Source organism: Saccopteryx leptura, chromosome 2 (assembly GCF_036850995.1).
Source record: "Saccopteryx leptura isolate mSacLep1 chromosome 2, mSacLep1_pri_phased_curated, whole genome shotgun sequence".
Classification (NCBI taxonomy): Eukaryota; Metazoa; Chordata; class Mammalia; order Chiroptera; family Emballonuridae; genus Saccopteryx; species Saccopteryx leptura.
The window spans coordinates 381,024,322-381,048,973 of NC_089504.1; the positions used below are offsets into that span (position 1 = coordinate 381,024,322).

General features: G+C 46.0%; 2 protein-coding genes across 2 annotated transcripts in view; both read left to right on the forward strand.

The window, feature by feature from the left end:
• Positions 1-589: 589 nt before the first annotated feature.
• The window catches only part of GNB1L (G protein subunit beta 1 like), a 64,932-nt gene continuing 40,869 nt past the window's right edge, over positions 590-24,652 (forward strand). Inside the window, exons 1-2 of the mRNA XM_066365365.1 lie at positions 590-628; positions 869-966. The gene's annotated coding sequence lies outside the window, so the exon portion shown is untranslated. The remainder of the gene's footprint in view (positions 629-868; positions 967-24,652) is intronic.
• Positions 869-9,438, forward strand: RTL10 (retrotransposon Gag like 10). Its single transcript, XM_066365364.1, is given in 5 exon segments — positions 869-966; positions 3,293-3,785; positions 3,788-3,907; positions 3,910-4,091; positions 4,093-9,438. Coding segments are annotated over 4 exon segments (1,158 nt in total). The 5' UTR covers positions 869-966; positions 3,293-3,325; the 3' UTR covers positions 4,489-9,438.

The window sequence follows — 24,652 nt, forward strand, 5'->3', positions numbered from 1 at the left end:
CCACCAACGATGAGAAACCCACAGGCCCCACTTGCCAGCAGGCAGGTGGAGGCTCCTTGGGGCCAGCACTGCCTGGCCCGCTCGCTCTGCGCTGGTGTTATGCAGAACCAGGCCCTCTGAGCATGGGGCATTGGTTGGTGAGAGACTCTCCAGTAGGGTGCTGCCGCCTCTCTACACCCAAACCCTCCCTGATGCCCATAGCCCCCAGTGCCCAGCACACTCAAGGGAGTAACCCCGGGTTGCGTTGGCATCAGCGCCTACATCTCCATGGGAGCCAGATGGGCATTGCAGCCCCTCCCGCTAGCTACTTAGTCTACATCCCTGCATGGCCCCGCCCGCGCACCAAACCCCGCGTAGCTCCGCCCACTCCCCGCGCCTGCGCATGCGGCCCCGTGTGCTCTCGTGGCAGTTGGCGCGTCGCGGGGCTGAGCGCGATCCCATCACCCCTCGCGCCGCGCTGCCTCGCTGGCAGGACCAGGGAACTACTGCGCGGCCGCGGGCCCCACCGCGCACGGCGCAGGCGCGGCCTCGTTGAGAAGCCAGCGTGGGGAGGCCGTATGTACGCAGGGGGTGTGGCTGCATAACGCGGTCGGATCCTTAGCTCCTTGTCGCTGTCTTCGGTTCGAGGGTCAGTGGGGCGGCGAGAACCCCGGCGCCCGGCGGGGAGACCCTGCCCTCTGTCCCTTCCCAAATCCCCTTTCGCGGAGACGCGCTGGGATCCCTAGGACTGGGTCTCTGCTGTCCTTCCGATCAGTCCGCGCCTGGGCTGAGGGATTCCCTGGAGTCATTTTCGGGTGGTTCCCGCCGACTCTGTCCCCAGAAGTAGCGCCCCTCCTCGCGGCGGCTGATCATGTTTTCCACTTTCTAGGTGACACTTGGACTCTCGCCCTCGTAGGGAGACGCGTCAGCAAGGTCTCTGGCTTCAGATTCGTGGACCCTTTTCGTGGGCGCCTGGCGTAGCCGTAGGTGGGTCAGCTTCTTATTGCGGTGGAGCTTGTGAGCTCAACCCCCCGTGGTTTCCTGCATGGCGGTTGCGGGAGGGGTGGTTCAGTTCTGCCCTGAATCGGAGGCACTTGCTATGAGGCTTTGGGCAAGTTATTTTACTCCTGGGGCCCCGGGGTCTCCTCGGAGCAGAGAACATTCCAGTGTTTCTTGTGCTGGCTTGGACTAAGGAGGCAAGTGCGCGTGAACCGCAGTACCTGTTACTTGATAGAGCGCTGTCCAGTCCAGGAGAAGGGCCCAAATTTCTCAGTGCCAGACAGGGTGGGGAGAGAAACGAGAGAGACTAATAGACTGATAGGTGTGGGAGGGCCAAGCTTAGGAAGATTCAGGCCCATGTAGGTCGACTGTTTGATACAGAGGAACCTTCTTCCTGTGGTTGCAGAGGGCACATAAGGAATATTGATGAATGAAGGAGGGTGACAGCTAGGGTTCTGAGTGGGGATAGGAGGTCCCGACTGGGAGAAAGGGAGGGCATAGACCTGGGTAGTGCATTAGCTCCTGGGCATGGGATGTGGTCTCTGTGGGCAGCCTGCCACCTAACCTTAGATTGGTGGTAGGAGATGCGATGTGGCTGTTGCTTTTTAGAGCTTGGTGAGGGACTGGACTGAACTCTGAGTGTACTGCATTCATGTGCTGCTCCTTGGGCCACTGCTGCTGGCAGGCCCTAGCATATTCTTTCCTTGTATTAGGATGGGAAGGGCTTTCATGTGGAATACACCCCCATTGTAGGAGCTGTGTCTGAGAGGTTCTGTAGTGCTTGGGTGTCAAAGGTAGATGTTGATGGCCCTGGCAACTTTGAGTGCTGCAGGCCATCCTTGAAGGTTCTGGGCAGAAAGACCAATAGAGCCGTGCCTTCCTGGAGGAACTCACTCTGATGGGGGTTGAGGGGACACAGAAAACTGCGCATGAAGGTGTGTATGCAGACTGTGGTGTTCCTAAGTGTGAGTTGATGAAGCACTGGAGTATGAGTGGAAAGGTTGTTGGAAAAATTGCACCGAGTGTAAAGCAAAGAGTTCTGTGGAGGCCATGAATGGACCTCCCTTTGCAGAGACACGGAGCAGGTGACTATCTTTAGGCTGGGCAATGTGAGAGCCCCAAGGAAGGGCTCCCTTGTACTGGAAAAGAATTGTGCCTGCAGATGGTTACAGCCTCCTTTCCTACTTCAGGGCTCTTCGGGCTACTCAGGGTTGATTATCACAGCACTCCAGTCTCTTTGCATGAGTAACTTTAGGGAGGTGAGAGAAGATGCAGCAAGTGGGATTAAACTGGAGGGATCAGATCCTGGGCTTTTGACGGGGAAGGTGGTGCAGGGAGATGGTGTTCAGCGTCGGGAGGGCATTGCCTGTAGGCTGTACTCTTGAGTGTGGGATGAATCTGGAAAGCATGTAGGGGGAAGACTAGAGACAAAGGGAATAGCAAGGCCATGGACTCTGTCCCACATACAGGTAGCATCTACCATGCTCCAGATCCTGTGATTTAAAATGTTATAACACCATCTGTATCATAAGTTAGTGTAGTATTAGTCCTTGGGACAGCTATAAGACTCCTTTAAGGGGACTGTGAAGTGTTGTTCATAATTGATGTGGTGAAATTAATGGTTAAGTGTTTGCTCTCTAGAGCCAGGGTCAGCTGCCTTCGTCACTTACTGGTTGGTGTGTGGCTGCAGACAAGTGACTTCACTCACCACTCTGCCTCAGGGATCATAATAGTACCAACCTTATGAGAGGGTCAGTGTTTGGTGTGGATAGAGCACTCAGTAAAAGGTTGCTACTGTCGTTCTCCTGAAATTCCCTGATAGGCTATTCAAGGAAGCCCAGGGGTTTCCGATCTGGCCCCCTTTCCTTCTCCTGGTACTGACAGCATCTGCCATTACACTTTGCCATTGAAATGTCACAGGTGGCCTTTGCCTGTGCCTTCTTGGACCTCCCAGGCCAGCCTCCCAGGCCCTCCTTCCATTCATGAGCTCCTAGTGGGTTATCTAGGGTTTGCCTGTTTGTTACCTCTTTCTGCAGCCCGGTGGTGATGGTTGGGCCTAGTTTCTGCTCTTCCCCACCTTGTTTTTGGACAGATTACCTTGGATGGTGACCTGCGTCTGACAGTCCCATCAGCTCTTCCCAGCTCTCCTGAGGCCGCAGCTGTCAGCTCCCCTGACCCTCAGCACTAGCCCAGAAAGCCTCTGGTTTGCCATGCCCCTTTCCAACCCATCACTCTACTGTTGTGTCCTGAGTGTCACGTCTGACCACCGTCCCCTCCTGTGCCATCTCTTCCTCTCTTCTCCCCTTCTTTCTAGTAATTGGTGCAGCAGCCTCTCTTCACTGCCAGCATGCCTCGTGGCCGGTGCCAGCAGCAGGGTCCTCGCAACCCCATCCAGGCTGCAGCCAATTATGCCAACGCACAACCTTGGCAAGAGATCGACTCGGCCTCTTCGGAGGTTGCATATGCTCCCCTAGTGGATCCCTGGATTGAGCAGCCCTGCTGTGGGGACCCTGTGTGCGTGCGCATGACCATGGAGCAGAAGAGCACAGTGAGCAGTGAGGCCACAGAAAGGGATCCCCCTGCTGTGTGCATGCCTGGTTCATGACCTCTCAGCATGGACTTCCACTGGGTGCTGGGCTCAGACCCAGGCACCTTTGATGGCTCCCCATGGATGCTGGATCAGTTTTTGTCCCAGCTGAGTGATTACATGTCTTTCCGCTTCGAGCACTACCAGGACCACCTTAGCTGCATCTGCGAGAACCTCAGGCACCTGACAGGCCAAGCTCGGGCATGGGCAGCCCCCTACCTCGAGGGGACCTACCCCTACCTGATGATTATGAGCTCCTTTTCCAGGATCTTGAGGTGGTTATTCAAGACCCGAACAATTTTGCTGAGTACCATGCTGCAATGCCCTTCCCCTTGCCCTCAGCCTGAGCCAGCCACCGGTGGCCCCACAGCTGCCTGTGGTGAGGCAGTATTTAGCTAGGTTCTCAGAGACCCTGGCACTGAACATGGAAGCTACCCCAAGGCCTGTCCCAGCCACCCTGGCCTCCCCTGCTATTTCTAGTTCCAACTCTACATTCAGAAACACTCTGCCTGAGCAGCAGTTGGCCTACTGAGAGCAACCCTGGGCCTACTGAGCCCCCTGCTTTGTCCAGTTCTGAATGCAGCCCCAATCCTGGTCTGGTGGGGCCAGCCTCCTCCCAGCCTGGTCTGGTGGGGCCAGCCTCCTCCCCCAAACCTGTTCCTGTACTTTCAGAAGCTCCTAACCCCCCTGACCAGAAACTAGACCCAGCTCATCCAGGAGATCCAGAACCCCAGAAGAGAGAGGAGGAGCTTTCTGAGGCAGAGGGAGACCAGGAGGCATCTTTAGGTGGCTCACAGAGGGTGGTCGATGCCCCAGAGACCCCAGGGGAGCCACTGATTTCTCCTCTTCACCCAGCAACCCTGGATTGTGAAAGGGCCCAGGCACATGCAGCAGTGACCCTTGTGATGAAGTGGCCTGCATAGCCAAGGAGCCCCAGAGTCCCCCATCAGGACAAGTGAGAGTGCCAGATGACTGTGGACATCATGCTGCCGATGTTACACTGTCTTCTTGCCCCGTTGCTGGGCAGGAGGTGCATTTGTTGGGATTCTGCCTTGTCTGAGCACAAACAACTCCCTTTGTTGTCCTCCTTCCCCACCACAGCAGAATGTTGGCTTCTGCCCTGTGCTCTCATTCTCTGTCTTCCCTGATGACTCAGATGCTGGGGCAGGGGGCTCTCTGCAGTACCCCACACCTGCCCTGGGAGTGTGATCTCATCAGCTAGTGGGAGGCTTGTTCCCACTAGTTGGGCAGAGTTCTGTAGGTAATTTGCATTATCTTTATAAACCCTACCTACCCACACGCACTCCCTCCCACACCCCTCCATCAGTGCTGGCTGCAGCTGGACTGGGTCTGCCATGCCAGCCCTGTTTGGATCTTGTCACTGGATGGTCTTCGCTTGGGCCCCTTCTCCCATCTCTGTTTCATGTGACCTTGGTCATCTGGGCTGGAATTTAGGGAAGGTTGCATGGAGGAAGTGGCCACTTTCATTGTCAAGTGTGAGTAGGATGGTATCTTGGTAGAGAAAGATGCTTTTCTATGGGTTGATCAGCTGTCATGGCCAGTAGGAAAGGCTCAGATACAGGAAGGTGGGATGCAAGCTACTTTTCTGTCTCAACTCCACTCCATGCATTTTCTCCTGTATGTTAACATTCTAGTCATCTGGTTTTCTTGAAATTTTCTGTCTCAGTGCCTTTGCTCCTACAGCCCTCCCACTTTCTGCTCTTCAGCTGTCCCTGTCTCATTGCCCACTTTTGCACATTGCTGATTCAGCACTGAAACCCCAACACTGTGTGACTTGTATCCCTGGGTTGACTGAGCCTCTAGAGCAAGGGCTTCATTTTAGCTTGTGTCCCTCGCACATAGTTGGTGCTCGTTAAATGTATGTGGGATCCATGGCTGAGTGTGGTGTGGTGGCTGCTGACAAGCAGAGTCTTTTTTCCATTGACAGGAACACTGTGCCCATTCTGTGAGGAACAGAGAGGCTAGGCCCCAGCCACAAGCACCCTGAGGCAGTGCTACACATATGATTGGAAGCTTTGAGGTTGGAATGGCCTGGTTGAGGAGTTGGCTTGACAGGTGGAGTGTGGCCTTGAGAACTGACTTCTAAGAGTGGAGGTAAAGTGAGGAGCAGGCAGCAGACCTGAGTTGTGAGGCCCCAGGGGGCCAGAGGATTGGAATGAAGAAAGACCTGTTCTGCATGAGGATGGGTTTTCTAATGAGAGCTAAACCAGGAAGCTCTCACTTAAGCCAAATTTAACATAGGATTGGTATAGTGCACCTACTCAGAGGAGTGGTTAGGCAAGAATTTCAAGCCCCTTTCAGTTTTATAATTGTGTAAACAAAAGAATGCCTTCCTGGAAAGTAGGAAGAAGAAATAAGTGGAGGTGAGAACTGCAGCAAAAATGTTATTTTAGGGGTGACTGTAATAGGGAACATCTGATTTAAAAAAAAGTATATTGTTGGGATTATTTTATTTAGAAACCGTCACTTAAAAAGGCTCTGGGTTCAGATGGTTTTATGTGTGTTACTTCAATGCATGGGTACCTTTTTTTTTTCTTTACAGTGACAGAGAGAGAGTCAGAGAGAGGGATAGATAGAGACAGACAGAACGGAGAGAGATGAGAAGCATCAATCATCAGTTTTTCGTTGCAACACCTTAGTTGTTCATTGATTGCTTTCTCATATGTGCCTTGACCATGGGGCTACAGCAGACCGAGTGACCCCTTGCTCGAGCCAGAGACCTTGGGTGAACTTTGCTCAAACCAGATGAGCCTGTGCTCAAGCTGGCAACCTTGGGGTCTCGAACCTGGCTCCTCATCATCCCAGTCCGACGCTCTATCCACTGTGCCACCGCCTGCTCAGGCACATGAGTACCTTCTAAGTAAAGCAGTTGCAAATCTTGAAAATGGGTAGGAAGCCTAATATAACCCTAAAAGGAAAACATACAAGCTGACAAGTCATGTGCAGTTGGCTCCGATCAAATGTAGAAACTCCCTGAATGGTGTAGCCAGCCACAGTGCTTCTGTGTGGGGTAGCACTACTGCCCCTCCATGCTGTTGCTCAGGGCCCAGCCCTTCTTTTGCAGGCACAGGCCTGACTGCTCCAGCTTCCCCCAGTCAGCTGTGGCCTGGGCTGCCTGAGGATCTGGTATGGTTGGTGATAATCAGAAGGGCCCTCATTTGAGCTGGCAAGACAGCTCTGGCAGTAGAACCTAGAGCTGCTTTCTGGACAGATGGCCCAGTTGACACCCCTACCATGTTGCTGGCCTCTGCACAGGCTGCCTTTTCTGTCTCCGTTTAGTGGGCCTGGAGTGAATTCCTTCAGCTCAAGATTGACATTTTTCCTTCTGACTCCCTGTCCCATTGGGGCTTTTCCTCCCCCAGGCCCCAGGCAGCTCCTGTGGGCTTGGGTTATAGTCTGACACCTCTTTAGGGCCAGCTCTGCCAAGGTAGTCCCAAGGGAGTTTGGGGAGAGGCCAGATAACCTGCTTTTTTAATTTGGAGAATGGGTCTCATTGGAGTTGGGCTGTCCTCACTAAATCAGAAGAGGGCAGGGCCTCGATGGCCAAGTTGCTTATTCCTGGGTGGCATCAGGAGAGGACAGGAGGGCTCTGGCCAGCCTGCCCCACAGGCAGTGTGTATGGTGTCACAAAGTGACAGCTTTCTCTGGTGCTGTGCCCTGCCTTTGGGCCAATGCAATGACCTAGCTGCTCCCCACTTGGGGGGAGAACAGCAATACAGAGGGCCAGGAGAGGAGGCCCTGTCATGTTTGATGGGAGGAGGGCCCTTTAGGAATTCACCGCTCCTGGCTCTCCACAAGCAGGCAGTGACCTCAAGGAGGATGCTCCTGGAAGCTACACGGTCTGGCAGGGTTTGCAAGCATGCTCAGGGACGGGCTGAGGTGCTTGGGCCTGCCTTCTACATCATCATGTCTGTCCCTCACTTTCCTTAGAAATACCTACAGATTTTATTTTCTAAAGATAGAACATGGTGGAGTGGGCTCTATGGGAGGATTTTTTAAGTACCTGTCTCCAAGAAAAATTCTAATACGAGAAGTATTAAGGTAAAAGTCCTATGAAGTACTAAACATTTTATAAAGCTACAGTAGTGAAAGTGCTTGGAAACTGGTATGGATGAATGAACAGAGGAGAACAGAGAACTTTGGAATAAAACCTAATAAGGAATTTAGTTCAGACTAGAAGTGTTCCAAGTTAGTGGGCATAAAATGGATTATTCAGTAAAAGGAATTGGAATAACTGGTTAACCAACTGGAAAATAATAAAACTGGATACCTTCCTCCCTCTTCATACCAGCCTGTACTCAAGATGAATTAATATTTTAATGTTTGAAAAAAAATCTTTAAAGTAGTGCAAGGTAAATTTTTTTCCAATTTGTGATTCCAGGACTTACTTTAAAAGTTTCAAGATTGCTGATGGCATGGAGAGACAGACTTTCATGCTGTTGGTTGGAGTATCAAATACTGCGATTTGCCTACATGGCACCTCTAGGCACGCAGATGCTGACCACTTGCTTGCATGCGTTGGTCTTGCTTATTCCTTTGTGTGGGGCTTCAGAGCATGTACTTGAGCTTGGTTACACCTTGCCTCTTCCACTTGGAAGCTGATGGTTCCCTCTGAGCTGTTAGGATAGTCTTATTTGCACAGGGCGTGGGAGTGTTGAGTGAGCTAGCCGTGGCAGCGTTGAGTGAGCTTGCCATGGCCTGAGCCCTAGTGACTGCTGAAAAAGCCTCACCACAGCAGAACTGGAAACAGCCCAAAGGCCCAGCAGTAAGGAGGGAGGTGAATAGAACTGTTACCCGTTGCATCAGTCAAGATGTGCTAGATTGTGCTGCAGTAACAAACTCCCAGCATCTCAGCCACTTGTCTGTCACAGATCATTGGGTCACCCTCTGCCCTGTATAGTCCCTTAGGGACCCATGCCAACAGGAGCCCCACTGGATGTGTTTTTCTATGGCCAAAGAGGGAGGGGAAAGACCAAAGCGAACCACAAATGATTTGTGTCATTCTCCTTCCATTACTGTTACCATGGCCAGAGAAGCCACCTGAGTTTAGATAGATGAGAGCGTTAATCCTCCAGGGTGAGGTATTGGTAGGTGGGGTGCTTAGCCTTGAAAAGAGCAGGCATCAACTCAGCAGGACTCTGCAGAGTGTAGCCACTGAGGCAGTGGGTGGCGGACTGCATCGATACCCTGGAAAGACACTTGTATGTCTTTGCTAGGGTTGCGTGGCTTAAAAAACAGAAACATGTTTTCACGGTTCTGGAGGCTAGAAGTCTGATATCAAGGTATCTAAAGGCATGGTTTCTCCTGAGGCTTCCCTCATAGCTTGTATTGGCTGTCTTCTCCACCTTCACATGCTTGTCCCTTGTGCCTGTGTCCTGATCTCTTATGAGGACACCAGTCACATTATTATGATGTAATTTAACCTTAATTACTTTTTAAAAGGCTGTATCTCCAAATAGAGTCACATTCTGAGGTGCTGGTGATTAGAATTCTGAATTTTCAGGTATATAATTTAGTACATAACACTGCCTAAGATGAATTTATTTTTTTATTTTTGCAATTTTGGGCAGTGCTGTCCAGTGAGTGCCGTGTGCAGAGCCCCGTAGGCCCCTGGAACAGGAAGTTGTGCTGTGTGCAGCTCTCTTTTACTTCTTAAGAAAGATTTCCCTACCTAAGGGTCAGAGACTACACTATATTCCCAAGTCTTAATGCTTTGCCTTTTTCATTGACGAATCTGGAAGGGCCTGGTGCGGATGGGTCTGCTGTCAGCATCAGAGCCTAAGAAGAGTGGTTCCTCCACCCACCTGTGCTGAGTGTGTAATGGGAATGGGAAATAAATGTTGGATTGTGAAGCTGCTGGTTTTGGGGGCTTGTTTTTTCCACAATGTGACCTATCCTACCCAATAGAGGACCCCATTGCACCTTTCCCAAGGGCAGCTGACTCTCAGCCTCCAGCACTAGATGCCATGCTGGCCAGCCTCCAGTGCTGGTGCCATCTGTCATACATGCCTGGCTCTCTGGTTTGTTCTGGCCCCTACTAATGCTCTAGCTTTATGGTATGTCTTCTTGATCTGGTAGAGAAACATCCTACACAATGTTCTTCAAGTTGTCTTGGCTAGATTTTAAAACACATTGTATCACACACAGAAGTGGAAAGGATGGCACAATGGACTGGATGCAGTCTCCTGGCTCCAGCGGTGTCAGTCCTCACCCTGGGGGACTCTGTGTTGGTAGACTCCTGGGCTGAGTGTGTTCTCTGGAACAGCAGGAGTCTTGAGCTCACTTTATTTCTCTTTGGGCAGTAGTGGTCTCACCTGTAGATGGGTGAGATAATCTGTTATGGGGCATCAAGGGTGGGCCTGGGAGGAGCCCCTGCAGGGTAGCCTTAGTACCTTCTCACCTGGCCATGGGGGCACACAGCCAGGGCTGGGACCTGCGGATGAAGGGTGTTTATCCGCTTGCCAGGTGCTTCTGTGTCCCCATTGTCAGGATCATCAGAGGCTAGAGAGGGATGTCCCTGGGGTGCTTTCCACTGTGGTCAGCATGGGGACACCTGCTGGCTGCTGGGAATGCCGTATCTTGTGCTCCCCACAGTTCCAAGTGTATATAGCATAGTCGTTCTTCACCATGGCTCTTTTGTGCCATAGCCAGGGCTTTCTAAAGGCTGAAGGTGGGGAGGGCCTGCAGGATGGGGGATCCAGGAGGCATGCTGGTTGGGCACATGATCCAATTTTCTGTCCCCTGGGGCACTACAGCCTCCCACCACCGAGACCCTGTGTTCCCTGAAAATCAGGACACAAATGGGGGCTTCCGGGTGGTGGCAGCTGGGAGGGTGATCAAGGGCCAGTTCAGTTCTGCTCCTGGGCACCCTTCCCACTCCAAGCACACACCTCACAATTCCCACTTCAGCCTCCTGGTCCCCTTATTGTCCACCTGACTCCTATCAAGTTGCTGAACATCTAATCTCACTTTTGCCTCTCATGTGCCTGGAAAGCAGCAGGCCCCTCAGGCTGTAATCACTGTCCCTGACCCTTCTCTCCCTCGGACCTCAACCAAGCACTGCTGGCAGCCATTAGTATGAGTACGTACATGTTAGGTGTGTGCCCCTAGACACGTGTGTACACAGACCTACAGCCCATTGTGAACATGCAGTGCATCTGTAGGCACATTATTTGCATGTCTGATAGATGGCAGATCACTGGGGGAACTCCCCCATTCAAGATGGCCTCTCCCACAGGAGCAAACATGTGGGTCCCTGTCAGAAAGTACATCACCATACTGCCATACCATAGTTAAGGACCCCCTGTCCAAGTGGGACTAAGTCCCAGAAGCTGCCTGCGGGAATCAGCCCTCATTCCATGCCCTAGGTGAGTGTTGTCGGGCACTCTCATCAGCACTGGGCAGCTAGCCACTGTGGAACAGACCTGCTGGCAGACATGGGCCCCAGAAGCTGGCACTGGCACACAGGGATGATCACACTTCTTGTAAAACAACATGCTTTTCCATGTGTTCACCAGGGACAAAAAGGCTGGTGGCCCATCGCTGGCCAGGTTCCCACTCCTGCCGGTAAATGCTTGGGGGCAGGCTGGCAGAAAATGCCTCTTGATCGGGCTTCCTTCCTGCCATCTCGTGGGCTCCTTGGACCTGCTCCTGGGGGTAACGGATGTCCTCAGCTGCAGTTTGAGATGCCTGTTCATGGAGAGGCCCTGCCCACCCATCCTGCCTGCCCCTGCAGCTCGGTGGCCCCTCACCCTGGCATTTCCTGCCTTTCAACCCAGTCCTGAGGAGAAGTCTGGGACTTTTGGCCTCAGCACCCATAGCTGTGGGAGGCTCTTGCTGGCTGTGGGCAGACTGGTCATTCACACCCCCAACCTTGAGGCTATAAGACATTGCCATGCCTTTTTCTCCTGAAGACTTACTTCTGCTGCCCCAGCCCTGCCTGGCCCTGGTGGCCATGGCGTGGCAGGGGAGAACAGGTTGAGGTGGGCTGATGGGCTCACCCCTGCCTGAGCACTAGCCACACTGCATAGGCCTTGACTACAGCAGAGGACCCTAATCCTGGGAGACTCAGCTATAACTTGGCCTCTGTTACCCTCTCCCCCAAACACAGGGGGACTAGTTGGGAAAGGGTTGATGACAGACCTGGTGGGGCGAGTATCCAGACACTGGGGCAAAGCCTAACTCACTGCAGGCCAGGAGCCTCCCTAGGTCTCCACAGGAATCAGGAGTCACTGGCAGCCAGCCCCAAGGGGCCAGGGACACTGCCCCAGGGAGGTGAGGTCAGTGCCTGCTCCTGCTTGAGGCAATTTACTATGCTGGCGGGGATGGCTCAGCTTTGCAAGAGCAGAAGGTCTGTGAGTTATGGAGCAAGCAGCTTGTTTTTCTTGGATGGAAGGAGAGGCTTCACGCCAAGGACAGAGGTGGATGGCATCTTAACCTCAGGACCTCCGGGAGTGTGACACTCAGCTCCACCACAGAAACCTGTGTCAATGGCTTTCCCCTGAGCTCTGCTTTGAGAACTCACCAACTCATGCCCTACCTGTCGGGGTGCCCAAGCTTGTATGCAGGCTCCAAGGGGGCCCCTGGCAGCCGGGTTCGGGTGTTTTCCCCATGCACTCACAGAACAAGGCCTTGCCCAGTCTTAGGCCCAGCCCCATCAGTCAAGGCCAAGGCCACTGCCTGCTGCTCCTTGGAGACAAATGTGCCGAAGGCAGGCAGGCTGGGGACCAGCCTTAGATCCTTGGAAAGGGCTGTTGGGGGTGTGTCTGCCCCCCACCCCCACCCCCGCGCGTGCACACACGCGCGCGCGCACACAGAGTTATATCAGTCACCTGGGAAGTTGGGAATGGCTGTGGTTGTGTGTGCACTTGCTGCCGTGGGGGATGCGGGTGTGGAGGGACAGTCCTAGGCTCCCACCTCCCCACTGGGCTCTGAGACCCGAGATGTGCAGGGCTGGGCTGCTTGTGGCACCAGGCTCTCGCCCTCCCTCCCTCCCTCCCTCCTGCTGGGGCAGGGTTGGCCAGGCTGCATCCCGGAACCCTCCCCAGGATCTGCATCTTTGAAGCCATGGATACTGACAGAAGATTCAATGAATCCAAGGTCGCCAGCCGGGTGTTGACAGATGCCCAGCCATGATACTATTTCTGATTTAATAACCGAATGGGAGGCTGGCCCTTGGTAATAATTAGGGCTAATTACTGAGGAGGTGTTGACAGACGGGCTGAGAGGAAACAAACTACCTTTATCCCGGGGCTTAGAGTCAGATTACCGGCCCGTGCTATCTGCCCCTCAGAAAGTAGACGCTTCAATCACTCACCAAGGCTTCAAAGGGGCAAGGACCCTGACAATGCATGGGGTTTGGAAAGGAGCTATGAAGTGCGCCTTTGACTTCAACTCACCAGCAGAACCCCATTCCAGAAATGGTTTCTTTGTGAAGTTTGAGTTATCCTGGGCAAACCTGCCTCCAAGCTCGGGTGGGCGGGGGCTGTGGCTGGCCTGCCCACCTGCCTAGGTCCTTCTGTGTGGTGTTTCCTTGGCTGGGAGTGTGTCCAGTTCTTTATATGACTGAAAGCTGCAGGTAAGGGGATCGGATCTTACTAACCAGAAGGCTGTTCCTTCCCCTGCCTCATGGCTTTTTTTTTTCCCCTGCGGACACAGCTTTTCTGTCGCCTTCATGGGCAGGTCTGGCCTCTGCAGGGGGCTTGATTTATGGTAGGACCACCCCTTGGGGGCCCAGGTGTCACTCTTTGGGTTGCCCCACCCCCATCTTGGGCAGTGAGCCAATGTGGTGGACAGGACACTGACCCTCAAGAGTCTTAGTGACTGAGACGTGAAGAGTTGTCCTAAGTCACAGCTGTGTCATATGTGCACCTGATGACTCCCCTGGTTCTCCCTGCATCTCAAAGATGGTGGGGAGTGCTGCGGTTAGACCTCTATTTCCTGGTGTGAGGTTTCCCAATGTCTTGGCCTGGACTGCAGGCTGCTGCAACTGTGATGCAGCTTTGAGGGCCCAGCTGGGAGAATGAGGTCGCTGGCCAAGGCCATCATGGCTGAATACAGGGGCCCTTTCTGGAGTCTGGGCTTGGCCATGGCCTGCCCTGATCAGGAAGATGGGAGGGCGGTGAGAACTCACTCAGGACCCACCTGTGCAGAGAATGTCTTTCAGGTTTCATTTGTGGCCTGGGGGGTGCAGAGGGTGTGGGCCTCTGTTTCTGCCGGCCTAAAGGATCAACCAATTCAGAATTTTCCTGCTAGAATGGTTGTGCTACTTCAAGGAGAGAATGAGTAGGTTGGGCAGGTGAAGAGTACTGTTATTAGATCAGTGTTCTTCCTCTCCCTGGCATGCTACTCTACTTCTAGAAGTAATGATGATGATGGTAAAGGGCCACCCACTAATTTGCTTAACTGAATACTGACTATCTTGAATTGAACACACCACTGATGAATTTGACTCTATTTATATTAGGACAAAAAATAGGGTGGTAAATTATTTTAAATGGGAGAAGCACTTAAAAATTGACATTAAATCTGTTTAAAGTTATTTTGAGTAGAATTAGAAATGGCCCTAAATCTGAAAGAATCTAAGTAGGAAACTGAGTTTTCATAATACATTAGTGGTAAATTAAATGCTATTACCTATAGCATGAGAAAAAAATAGCACAAAAATATTACACAATATATGTATATTTTATTTGAAAAAAGCCCCCCAGAAAATGGCCAAGAGAGCAAAGTGTTAACTTGTACACAGATGCATGCCTGAGTTCTGTTCCCTTTTACTATTAGCATCTTACTTTAACATGGAATAATTGTCATGGTAATGGTAATGATACAACATGGATACATTGTTATTGACTCAGGTCCATACTTTATTCAGGTTTCTTGAGTTTTTACCTATTGTCCTTTTTCTGATCCAGAATCCCATCCAGGACACCACAGTGTGTTTGGTCATCGTGTCTCTTTATTCTCCTATGGACTGTCACAGTTTCTTAGACCTTCCCTGTTTTTATGGCATTGACCATTTTGAGGAATACTGCTCAGGTCTTTTGTAGCTTGTCCTGCAGCTGGGATTTGTCATGTGTTCTTCTCATGATTAGACAGGGGTTGTTGGTTACTGGGAGCCAGACCTCCAAGATAAGTGCCATCTCATCATGTCATATCACTGGTGTCTGCTGTCAACATGACATCACTCTGATGTTGATCTTGGTCCCCTGAGTTAATGGCCGTCAGGTTTCACCACTGTAAAGTTGCTGTTTTTCCCCCTTTCCAGAATGACCTCTTGGGAAGGAAGTCACTTTGTGTAGCCACTCACCAGGGGCGGGTGTTCTGCTCCACCTCCTTGAGGGTGGAACGTCCACATTCATTATTTGGAGTTCTTTGTGGGAGATTGGTCTACTCTCCTGTCTTTGCATCAGTATGAATTCATGAATATCTATAATTAATATGTTATGATTATTGTAAAGTAGACTTACAGTGAATTTTAACTGGAGATTCATCACATTGTTGCATTTATCAATAATTTTTCCCTTTTTATTGCTCAAGAGTGTTCCATTCATTCATGGATGTCATTTGGGTTATTTCCTATTTGGGGTAATATGAATACAGTAAAACTGCTATAAGCATTCATGTACAGGCTTTTGTTTGCTCGTAAGTTTTCACTTCTCTAGAATAGATATATAGGGGTAGAATAAATATATAGGGCAATATGATACATATATATTTCACTTTATAAGATATATATATATATATATATATATATATTTCACTTTATAAGAAATTGCCCACCTCTTTTCCAGATTGCATTTTGCATTCTCACCAACAATGTATGAGAATTCCCGTCGCTCCACAGTCCAGTCAGCACTTGGTTTTGTCAGTTTTTCTTCTTCTTTCTTTTAGCCATTCTTATAGTCTCTGGTCTTCAATTCCATGTCATCTAAGGTGTTGAGTTCATATGCATTGAGTTGTTTAGAGTATCTCATCATCCTTTTAGTGTTCATGGTATCTGTAGTGATAACCCTTCTTTCATTATTTCATAATTATAGTTTCTTCTCTCTTTTTTTGGTTGGAAATCTAGCTAGATTTATCAATTTCATTGATCATTTTAAAGAACCAATCTCTGATTTTGTTGATTTTTCTCGACTGTTTTACTGATTTCTCTCTCATTTCTGCTCTAACCTTATTTCTTTCCTTTGGCTTGCTTTGGGCTTATATTGCTCCTCTTCAAGTTTCTTAATTAAGATGGAAATTAGGTCATTTTTTGAGACCCTTCTTTTCTAGATATTTAATGCTATCAATTTTTCTCTAAATCTTTCTGGTACTGATCTCCATAAGCTAGAGAACCTATTTTATATGCTTCTTCAGTTCTTCTTCATTTTTAAAGGTTTGTTTTACAACCCAGGATATGGCCTATCTTGATGAATGTTTCATGTGCATTGAGCAGAATGTTTTTCTGTTGGGTGGAGTGTTTTCTTAATGTCACCCAGGTCAAATAGGTAGATAGGGCTCTCATATGACTTTCTGGTCACTTGCTCAATTGATTACTAAGGGGTAATTTACATATCCAACTATAATTACATATTTGTTTATTTTTGCTTTCAGTTCCATCAGTATTTCCTTCATGTATTTTGAAGTTTTGTTGTTAGACGAATACATATTGAGGACTTTTATGTCTTCTTGATAAATTGATGCCTTATATTTTTATATATCCTTCTTATTTATGATAATAATTCTTATTCCGAGGTCTACTTTGTCTGATATTATACCCACTCCAACTTTCTTTTTTTGTTTGTATATCGCTTTCATCATTTTACTTTTATCTGTTTTTAAATTAAAATGAGTTTCTTCTAGATAACTTATAGTTGGGTGATTTTTTCCAGTAGCTTATAATTGTTGGGTCTTACAATTAACATGCTGAGAGCATTTGCATTTATTGTAATCATTGATATGGTTCTATTTTGGTTTACCATTTTGTTTTCTCTGATTTTTTGTTATTCTATGCCCCTTTTCTGCCTTTTTTCTTTTTTCTTTTTCTTTTTTTGATTATTTGGATATTTTCAAATACTCTGTTAAATTTTTTCTATTAGCCTTGTGGCTCTAACTCTTTCTATTACATATTATGTTTTTAACGTTTGCTCTAGGGATTACAGTATACATACTTAACCTTTGACAGTATTCTTAGGGTTAATTTTTTTTTTCATTTCAAGAAGCCTTATAATCATATGGGTTCCCTCACTTTTCTGCCTAAATGTTATTTATAGCTGTTGTATTGAAACACCCACCAGACAGTGTTATAATTTTAACAGTACACATGTTCACTTAAGAGGTGAAAACTTGTGTTTTACATTTTCCCAGATATTTACCATTTCTCTTGCTCTGCTTTCTTGATGCTCCACATTTCTCTCTGATTATCATTTCTTTTGAGCTGTAGGACCTCCTTTAGTATTTCTTTTGGAGCACATCTGCTGGCAATAAATTCTCCTATTTTTTTCTTGATCTGCAAATATCTTTATTTTTGCCTTCATTCCCAAAGGATTAATTGCTGGATACAAAGTTCTTTTCTTTCAGTACTTTAAAGGTATTCTACTGTCTTCTGGCTTCCACAGTTTCTGATGAGAAATTCACACTCATTCAGATTATTATTTTCTTATATTTAATGTGTTATTACTGTCAAGCTTTTAAAGATTAATTTCAGCAATTTAATTATGTGTATGAATGTGGCTTTATCCTGCTTATGATTCATTTGAGTTCTTTTTAGTTTTTTCCTTCTTTTCCAAGTGAGAGGAGGGGAGATAGAGAGATAGACTCCCACATGCATCCCAACCAGGATCCACCCAGGAACACCTGTTGGGGACCAATGCTGTGCCCATCTGGGGCCATGCTTGCAACCGAGCTATTTTTAGCACCTGAGATGAGACTCTATAGAGCCATCCTCAGCCCCGGGTCGTTTGGGTTCTTTAATCTCTAATTTATTTTTTTTCCAAATTTTTGAAAATTCAGGCATTATTTAAGTAATTTTTGTATTCTGATCTCTTTTTCTTCTCAGACTCAATAATCTGAATGTTATGCCTTTCACTATTATTGCACAAATCTCTGATGCTCTAATCATTTGTTGTAATCTTTTTCTTTTCTTTTTGATCTTATATTGGATAATTTCTGTTGATCAGTCTTCATGTTCATTGACTCTTTGCTTTATTATCTCCTTTACCATTATCAAGCTTTTTGGTTTCAGATATTATATGATTCGGTTTGGAAATTTCCCTTAAAAAAGTAAATCTTACATCTCTGCTGGAAACTTTCTTTCTATTCAGTTCAGTATTTACCTTTGCTTCATAGAGTGTAATCATAAAAGCTGTTTTAAAATCCTTATCTGATATTTCCAGCATCTGAATCATCTTGAGATTGGCATCTGTAAGTTGCTTTTTTTCCCTTGAGAATTGGTGTCATTTTCTGATTCTTGGAACATTGAATAATTTTGTGTTGTATCCTAGACATCCTGGACTGAGTATGATGTTGGGTCCTTTGGAGAATGTTGAGTATTGTGTTAGCAGGCAGTTAACCCAGTTAGCTTTGCATCACAAGTTCTGTCTCGCCCTCCATGGGTGTGGGTGATGGTTTTAATCTCATTTCAATTTTCAAAGCTTTTGAGATGCTGCTTTGGGTCTGTCCCCCACGTCAACCTCTTGCAGGTCAGTCTGAGACTTGGGTGGTGATTTAAATTTTAGTCTACTTCCTAAAGCTGTTGCTGCTTTGTGTCTGTCCCAGGCCTATGCAGGAATGAGCCTGGGACTTTTGTGGGTTCATTCAACAGAATTAAGGAAACTTTTTTCTATATCTCTCTCCTCTCTGCAGTTCTCATCCCCTACCCCCACCACCACATACACACTTCGTCCTGCAGTGTCCCCTTCCCTTGCTTACTCTGGCCAGAGACATGGGGCTTGCCCACAGAGTCACTTCTTCCACACAGCTCCCTGTCTAGGACCCGTGTGAGGGACTGCACGGAGAGGGGAGAGGAAAACAAACCATCAGGGATTTCTACTCACTTCTTTAGACTTTTCTCTGTACATCACTTAAGGGTTTCTCTCTAAGCTTTAGCCACTGCTGCCCTGTGGTATGCAACCTGGAACTCTCCTCAGGGCAATACCCCAAGACATAAAAATAAAAACAGGAAATTCTCCCAGTACAGATCACTTCTCCAAGTTTTTGCTTGCCACCGGAATCCGTCTGCCATTGTTCACATTTCAGGGGTTTCAGGTAATTGCTTTTTTATATTTTTCCCAGAGTTCTTAGTTGCAATCAGTCAGAGAGGCTATAATGAGCTAACTTCATCCTGGCCAGAACCGGAAGCCTCTCAATGTAGTTTAGTTTACATTTCTTCATCAGTGTGGTTAAGCACCTTTTTATATGTTTAAGGACTATTTTCATATTTTTTTGTGTGAATTGTCTGTTTATATGTTTTTTGCCCATTTTTCTATTTGGACTTTAGTCTTTCCTTAATTTTGAAGAGTTTTATATATTTCACAGATACTAGACTTTTATCTCTTTGACATGCAAAAATGAAAAAAAATGTTGTTAAATATTTATCTTCTTAGTTGGTATTGTAAATGGGATTTTTTTTTAAACCAGCTATTTGTGTATGGAAGCTTGAGCTCCTTTTAAAAAAATAAATCATTCTTTTTCTTTTAAATATTTTATTTATTTATTTTACAGAGAGAGAAGAGGGGATGGGTAACGAGAAGTATCAACTCATAGTTGCTTCACTTCAGTTGTTCACTGCTTACTTGTCCATGTGCCTTGACTGAGCAAACCCAGGGTTTTGAACTGGCGACCTCAGTGTTCCAGGTCTATACTCCATCCACTGATTCACCACAGGCCTTTCTTTTCTGCTTAATTACAGTTTATATTCAATATTATTTTGTATTAGTTTCAGGTATATAGCATAGTGGTTAAACAATTATATACTTTACAAAGTATATTTTATGTACCCACTTGGCACTATACATAGTTATTACAATATTATTGACTATATTCCCTATGCTGTACTTTATATCCCTGTGACTATTTTGTAACTGCCAGTCTGTACTTCTTAATCCCTTTGCCTTTTTCACCCAGTCCCTCAAGCTCCTTCCCCTCTGGCCACCATCAATCTGGTTTTTGTATTTATAAGTAATTTAAGTTTGTATGTTTCTTCTGTTCTTTAGATTTCATATATAAGTGAAATCATATGGTATTTGTCTTTCTTTGACTGACTTATTTCACTCAGCATAATACTCTATTTCTATCTGTGCTGTCCCAAATGGTAATGTTTAATTCTTTTTTTATGATCAAGTAATATTCCATTGTGTAAATGTACTACAGCTTTTTTTCCACTTGTCTACTGAAGGGCCTTTGGATAGCTTCCATATCTTGGCTATTGTAAATAATGCTGCAATGAACATAGGGATACATACATGTTTTTGAAGTTAGTATTTTGGGTTTCTTCAGACAAAAGCTCAAAAGTAGAATCACTGAGTCATAAGGCAGTTCCATTTTTAATTTTTTGAGGTAACTCTATACTGCTTGCCACAGTGGCTGCACCAGTCTGCATTCCCACCAGCAGTGCAGGAGGGTTCCCTTTTCTCCACACTCTCACCAACACTTGTTTGTTGATTTATTGATGATAGCCATTCTGACAGGTATGTAGTGATATCTCATTGTTGTTTTAATTTACATTTCTCTAATGATTAGTGACATTGAGCATCTTTTCATATGGCTGTTGGCCATCTGTATGTCCTCTTTGGAGAAGTGTCTATTCAGGTTCTCTATTTTTTAATTGGATTGTTTGGTTTTTTGGGTGTTGACTTGTTATAAATGTTGGCTCTTAACCCCTTATTGGATATTTCATTGGTGAGTATCTTCTTCTATTTTGTAGGTTGTCTTTTTATTTTGTTGATGATTTCCTTTGCTGTGTAAAACTTTTTAGTTTGATGTACAATACCATTTGTTTATTTTTTCTTTTGCTACCCTTGCCCGAAGACATATATCAGAAAAAATTGTTGCTAAGAGAAATGTCAGATTTTACTGCCTGTGTTTTCTTCTAGGAGTTCTATTGTTTCTAGCCTTACATTTTAAGTCTTTAATCCATTTTGAGTTTATCCTTGTATATGATGTAAAAAGGACGACTAGTTTTATTTTTATTTTTTGCATCTATTTATCCAGTTTTCCCAATACCATATATTAAATAGACTGTCTTTACCCCACTGTATGTTCTTGCCTCCTTTGTCATATATTAATTGACCATATAAGTATGGGTTCATTTTTGGGCTCTCTATTTGATTTGATTGCTCTCTATGTTTTTATGCGAGTGTCATGCCTTTTTTATTACTATAGCCTTGTAATATAGTTTGATATCAGATAGCATGTACCTCCAGCTTTGTTGTTCTTTCTGAACTTTCTTTGTTTTATTTCCTGCTACCATATGAAAAGTTTTTTTAATATTTGAAATTTTTTATTATTGATTATCTAGGGCTCTCATGTATATAATCATGTCATTTAGAAAACAGTTTACATCCCTTTTAAAAAAATGTTTACTTATTATTTTTTAAGGAAGGGAGAGATTGAGAGAGAAAGAGAGAGAGAGACAGGAACATCAATCTGTTCCTGTATGTGCCCTGACCGGGGATTGAACCAGCAACCTCAGTGCTTTGGAACAATCCTGTCCAGCCAGGGCAAGTTTACGTTCTTCTTTTCCAATTCATATACCTCTAATTTGACTTTTCTTGGTTAATTGAATTGGCTTACACCTCCAGTATAATGTTGAGTAGTAGACAGGGGGTATTTTCATTTTAGTGGAAATACTGCCAATATTTCTTCATAAAATAATGTGTTGTATTTAGAACTAAAAAGGGTTTGTATGTGCATATTTTATCATTTTTATGAAATTCATTGGTTTCTGTTTCTTTAACTGGGTAAAAAATAGATATTGAATGTTGTCAGAGATTTTTCAGCATCACTGGAGATGATTATATAACTTTTCTCTATTTATCTATTAATATGATGTATGACTTTAGTGGATTTCCTAATTGAACCAACCTTATATTTCTAGAATAAATTTCATTTGGTCATCATGTGTTATTTTCTTAACTTGATGTTATATTTTGTTTGCTAATATTTTATTTACTATTTTTGTGTGATATTTGTGATAGTGGTCCCTATTTTTTTTCTGATTGAAGCTTTAAGTATATCTCATGGATTTTGGTATGTAATGTTTCTTTATTGTCGTTTTTAAAATTTGTGGTTTAAGTATTTCCCCTTTTATCTAAAGTTCATTTAATAAATGGTTTAAAATTTTTAGTTCTAAGGACCTTTTGATTTTCATTTTGTTAATATCTGGTTTAATTGCATGATAGTCATAGGATATTGTTTATTATATTCCTATTTATGGAACTTACTGATGTTTTCTTTGTGACACCCAGTATAATCAGTTTTTACAGATGTTCATGTGCATTTAAGAAGAAGGTGTAGTTTCTGTTATCAGAGTGTAAAGTTCCATATAGATCAGTAATATCCTTCCTGTTGAGTTGTCTTCCTCCTTGCTTATTATTGGCTGCTGAATCGGACTAGTACTTAGAGCCATTAGTGAGTTTTTCTGAATCCTTGCATCTCCTGTAGTTTTTGCTTTATAAATGTGATATCTCTGAATTTAGTACATAGATATTCATAAGTGTTATATATTCATTATGAATTTCAGCTTTTAATATTAGAAAGCATCTGGCTTTGTCAAATCTAATGCTTGTTGGCTAGAATTCAGCTTTGTTGATATCAGTACTTCAATCTCTACGTTCTTTTTTTTTTTTTAAGATTTTTATTTATTCATTATAGAGAGGGGAGAGAGAGAGAGAGAGAGAGAGAGAGAGAGGAAAGGGGGGAGGAGCAGGAAGCATCAACTCCCATATGTGCCTTGACCAGGCAAGCCCAGGGTTTTGAACCGGCAACCTCAGCGTTTCCAGGTTGACGCTTTATCCACTGCGCCACCACAGGTCAGGCTTAAAGATTGGTGTTGGGTAACTCAACAGAGATGAGTCTTTTTTTTTATTTTTTAATTTTTTTTTGTATTTATTCATTTTTAGAGAGAAGAGAGAGACAGAGAGGGAGAGAGAGACAGAGAGAGAGAAGGGGGGAGGAGCTGGAAGCATCAACTCCCATATGTGCCTTGACCAGGCAAGCTCAGGGTTTCGAACCGGCAACCTCAGCATTTCCAGGTCGACGCTTTATCCACTGTGCCACCACAGGTCAGGCTAATCTCTATGTTCTTACTGTTTCTGTTTGCCTGATACGACTGTCTGTCTCTCATTTTAGCCTTTTGGAATCACTTTAACTTTTTTTTTCTTATTGACTTTTATATTCTGAGTATGAGTTGTTTTTTTTTTTTTTGTGTTTTTTTTTAGTTTTGTATTTTTCCGAAGTTAGAAGAGGGGAGGCAGTCAGACAGACTCCCACAGGCGCCCAACCGGGATCCACCCAGCAAGTCCACCATGGGGCGATGCTCTGCCCATCTGGGGTGTTGCTCCATTGTGTCCAGAGCCATTCTAGTGCCTGAGGCGGAGGCCATGGAGCCACCCTTCACGTCCAGGCCAACTTTGCTCCAATGGAGCCTTGGCTGTGGGAGGGGAAGAGAGAGACAGAGAGAAAGGAGAGGGGGAAGGGTGGAGAAGCAGATGGGTGCTTCTCTTGTGTGCCCTGACCGGGAATGGAACCCAGGACTTCCACATGCCAGGATGATGCTCTACCGCTGAGCCAACCGGCCAGGGCTGAGTTCTTTTTTTTTTTTTTTTTTGTATTTTTCTGAAGTTGGAAACAGGAGGCAGTCAGACAGACTCCCACATGTGCCCGACCAGGATCCACCTGGCATGCCCACTAGGGGGCGATGCCCTGCCCATCTGGGGTGTTGCTCTGTTGCAACCAGAGCCATTCTGGCACCTGAGGCAGAGGCCATGGAGCCATCCTCAGCGCCCGGGCCAACTTTTGCTCCAATGGAGCCTTGGCTGTGGGAGGGGAAGAGAGAGACAGAGAAGAAGGAGAGGGGGAGGGGTGGAGAAGCAGATGGGCACCGCTCCTGTGTGCCTTGGCCGGGAATCGAACCCTGGACTCCTGCACGCCAGGCTGACGCTTTACCACTGAGCCAACCGGTCAGAGCCCCAGGGCTGAGTTCTTTATCAAATATATTTTTTGAATATTTTCTCCTTGTCTGTAGCCTCATTTTTGTTGTCATTTTGTAGCCTGGTTTTTACTTCTTTAATGTTTCTTGATGAGAATGAATGATTTTGAGCTTTATTCATGTAAGATTGGAGTTTATTCATTTGCAGTTTTGTGGAGTAGTTTATTGTATGAATGTACTAAATGTATCCCATTCTGTTGTTGATAGCCATTTGGGTTGTTTTTACTTTATTATTATTTTTGTTATTATTACGCACAATACTGCTATGAACATTCTTTTTGTGTACATGTGTGAGACTTACTTTAGGGTATTTATCTAATAGTAGGGTTGCTGGGTCATAAAGTGTGCCAAATAGTCCCAGATTGTTTTTCAAACCGATTGTCACTTTATGCTCCCTCTAGCATGGTATAGAGCAGGGGTCCCCAAACTACGGCCCGCGGGCCGCATGCGGCCCCCTGAGGCCATTTATCCGGCCCCCACCGCACTTCCAGAAGAGGCACCTCTTTCATTGGTGGTCAGTGAGAGGAGCATAGTTCCCATTGAAATACTGGTCAGATTGTTGATTTAAATTTACTTATTCTTTATTTTCAATATTGTATTTGTTCCCATTTTGTTTTTTTACTTTAAAATAAGATATGTGCAGTGTGCATAGGGATTTGTTCATAGTTTTTTTTATAGTCCGGCCCTCCAACGGTTTGAGGGACAGTGAACTGGCCCCCTGTGTAAAAAGTTTGGGGACCCCTGGTATAGAGGTTCCAGTTGTCCCGCATCTTGGTCAACATTTGACAGACTGTTTAACTTTTCCCTAATTTGTTAGGAGTGTAATTGTGTCGCATTGTGGTTTTGACAGGCATTTCCAGGATTATTAATTAGGTTAT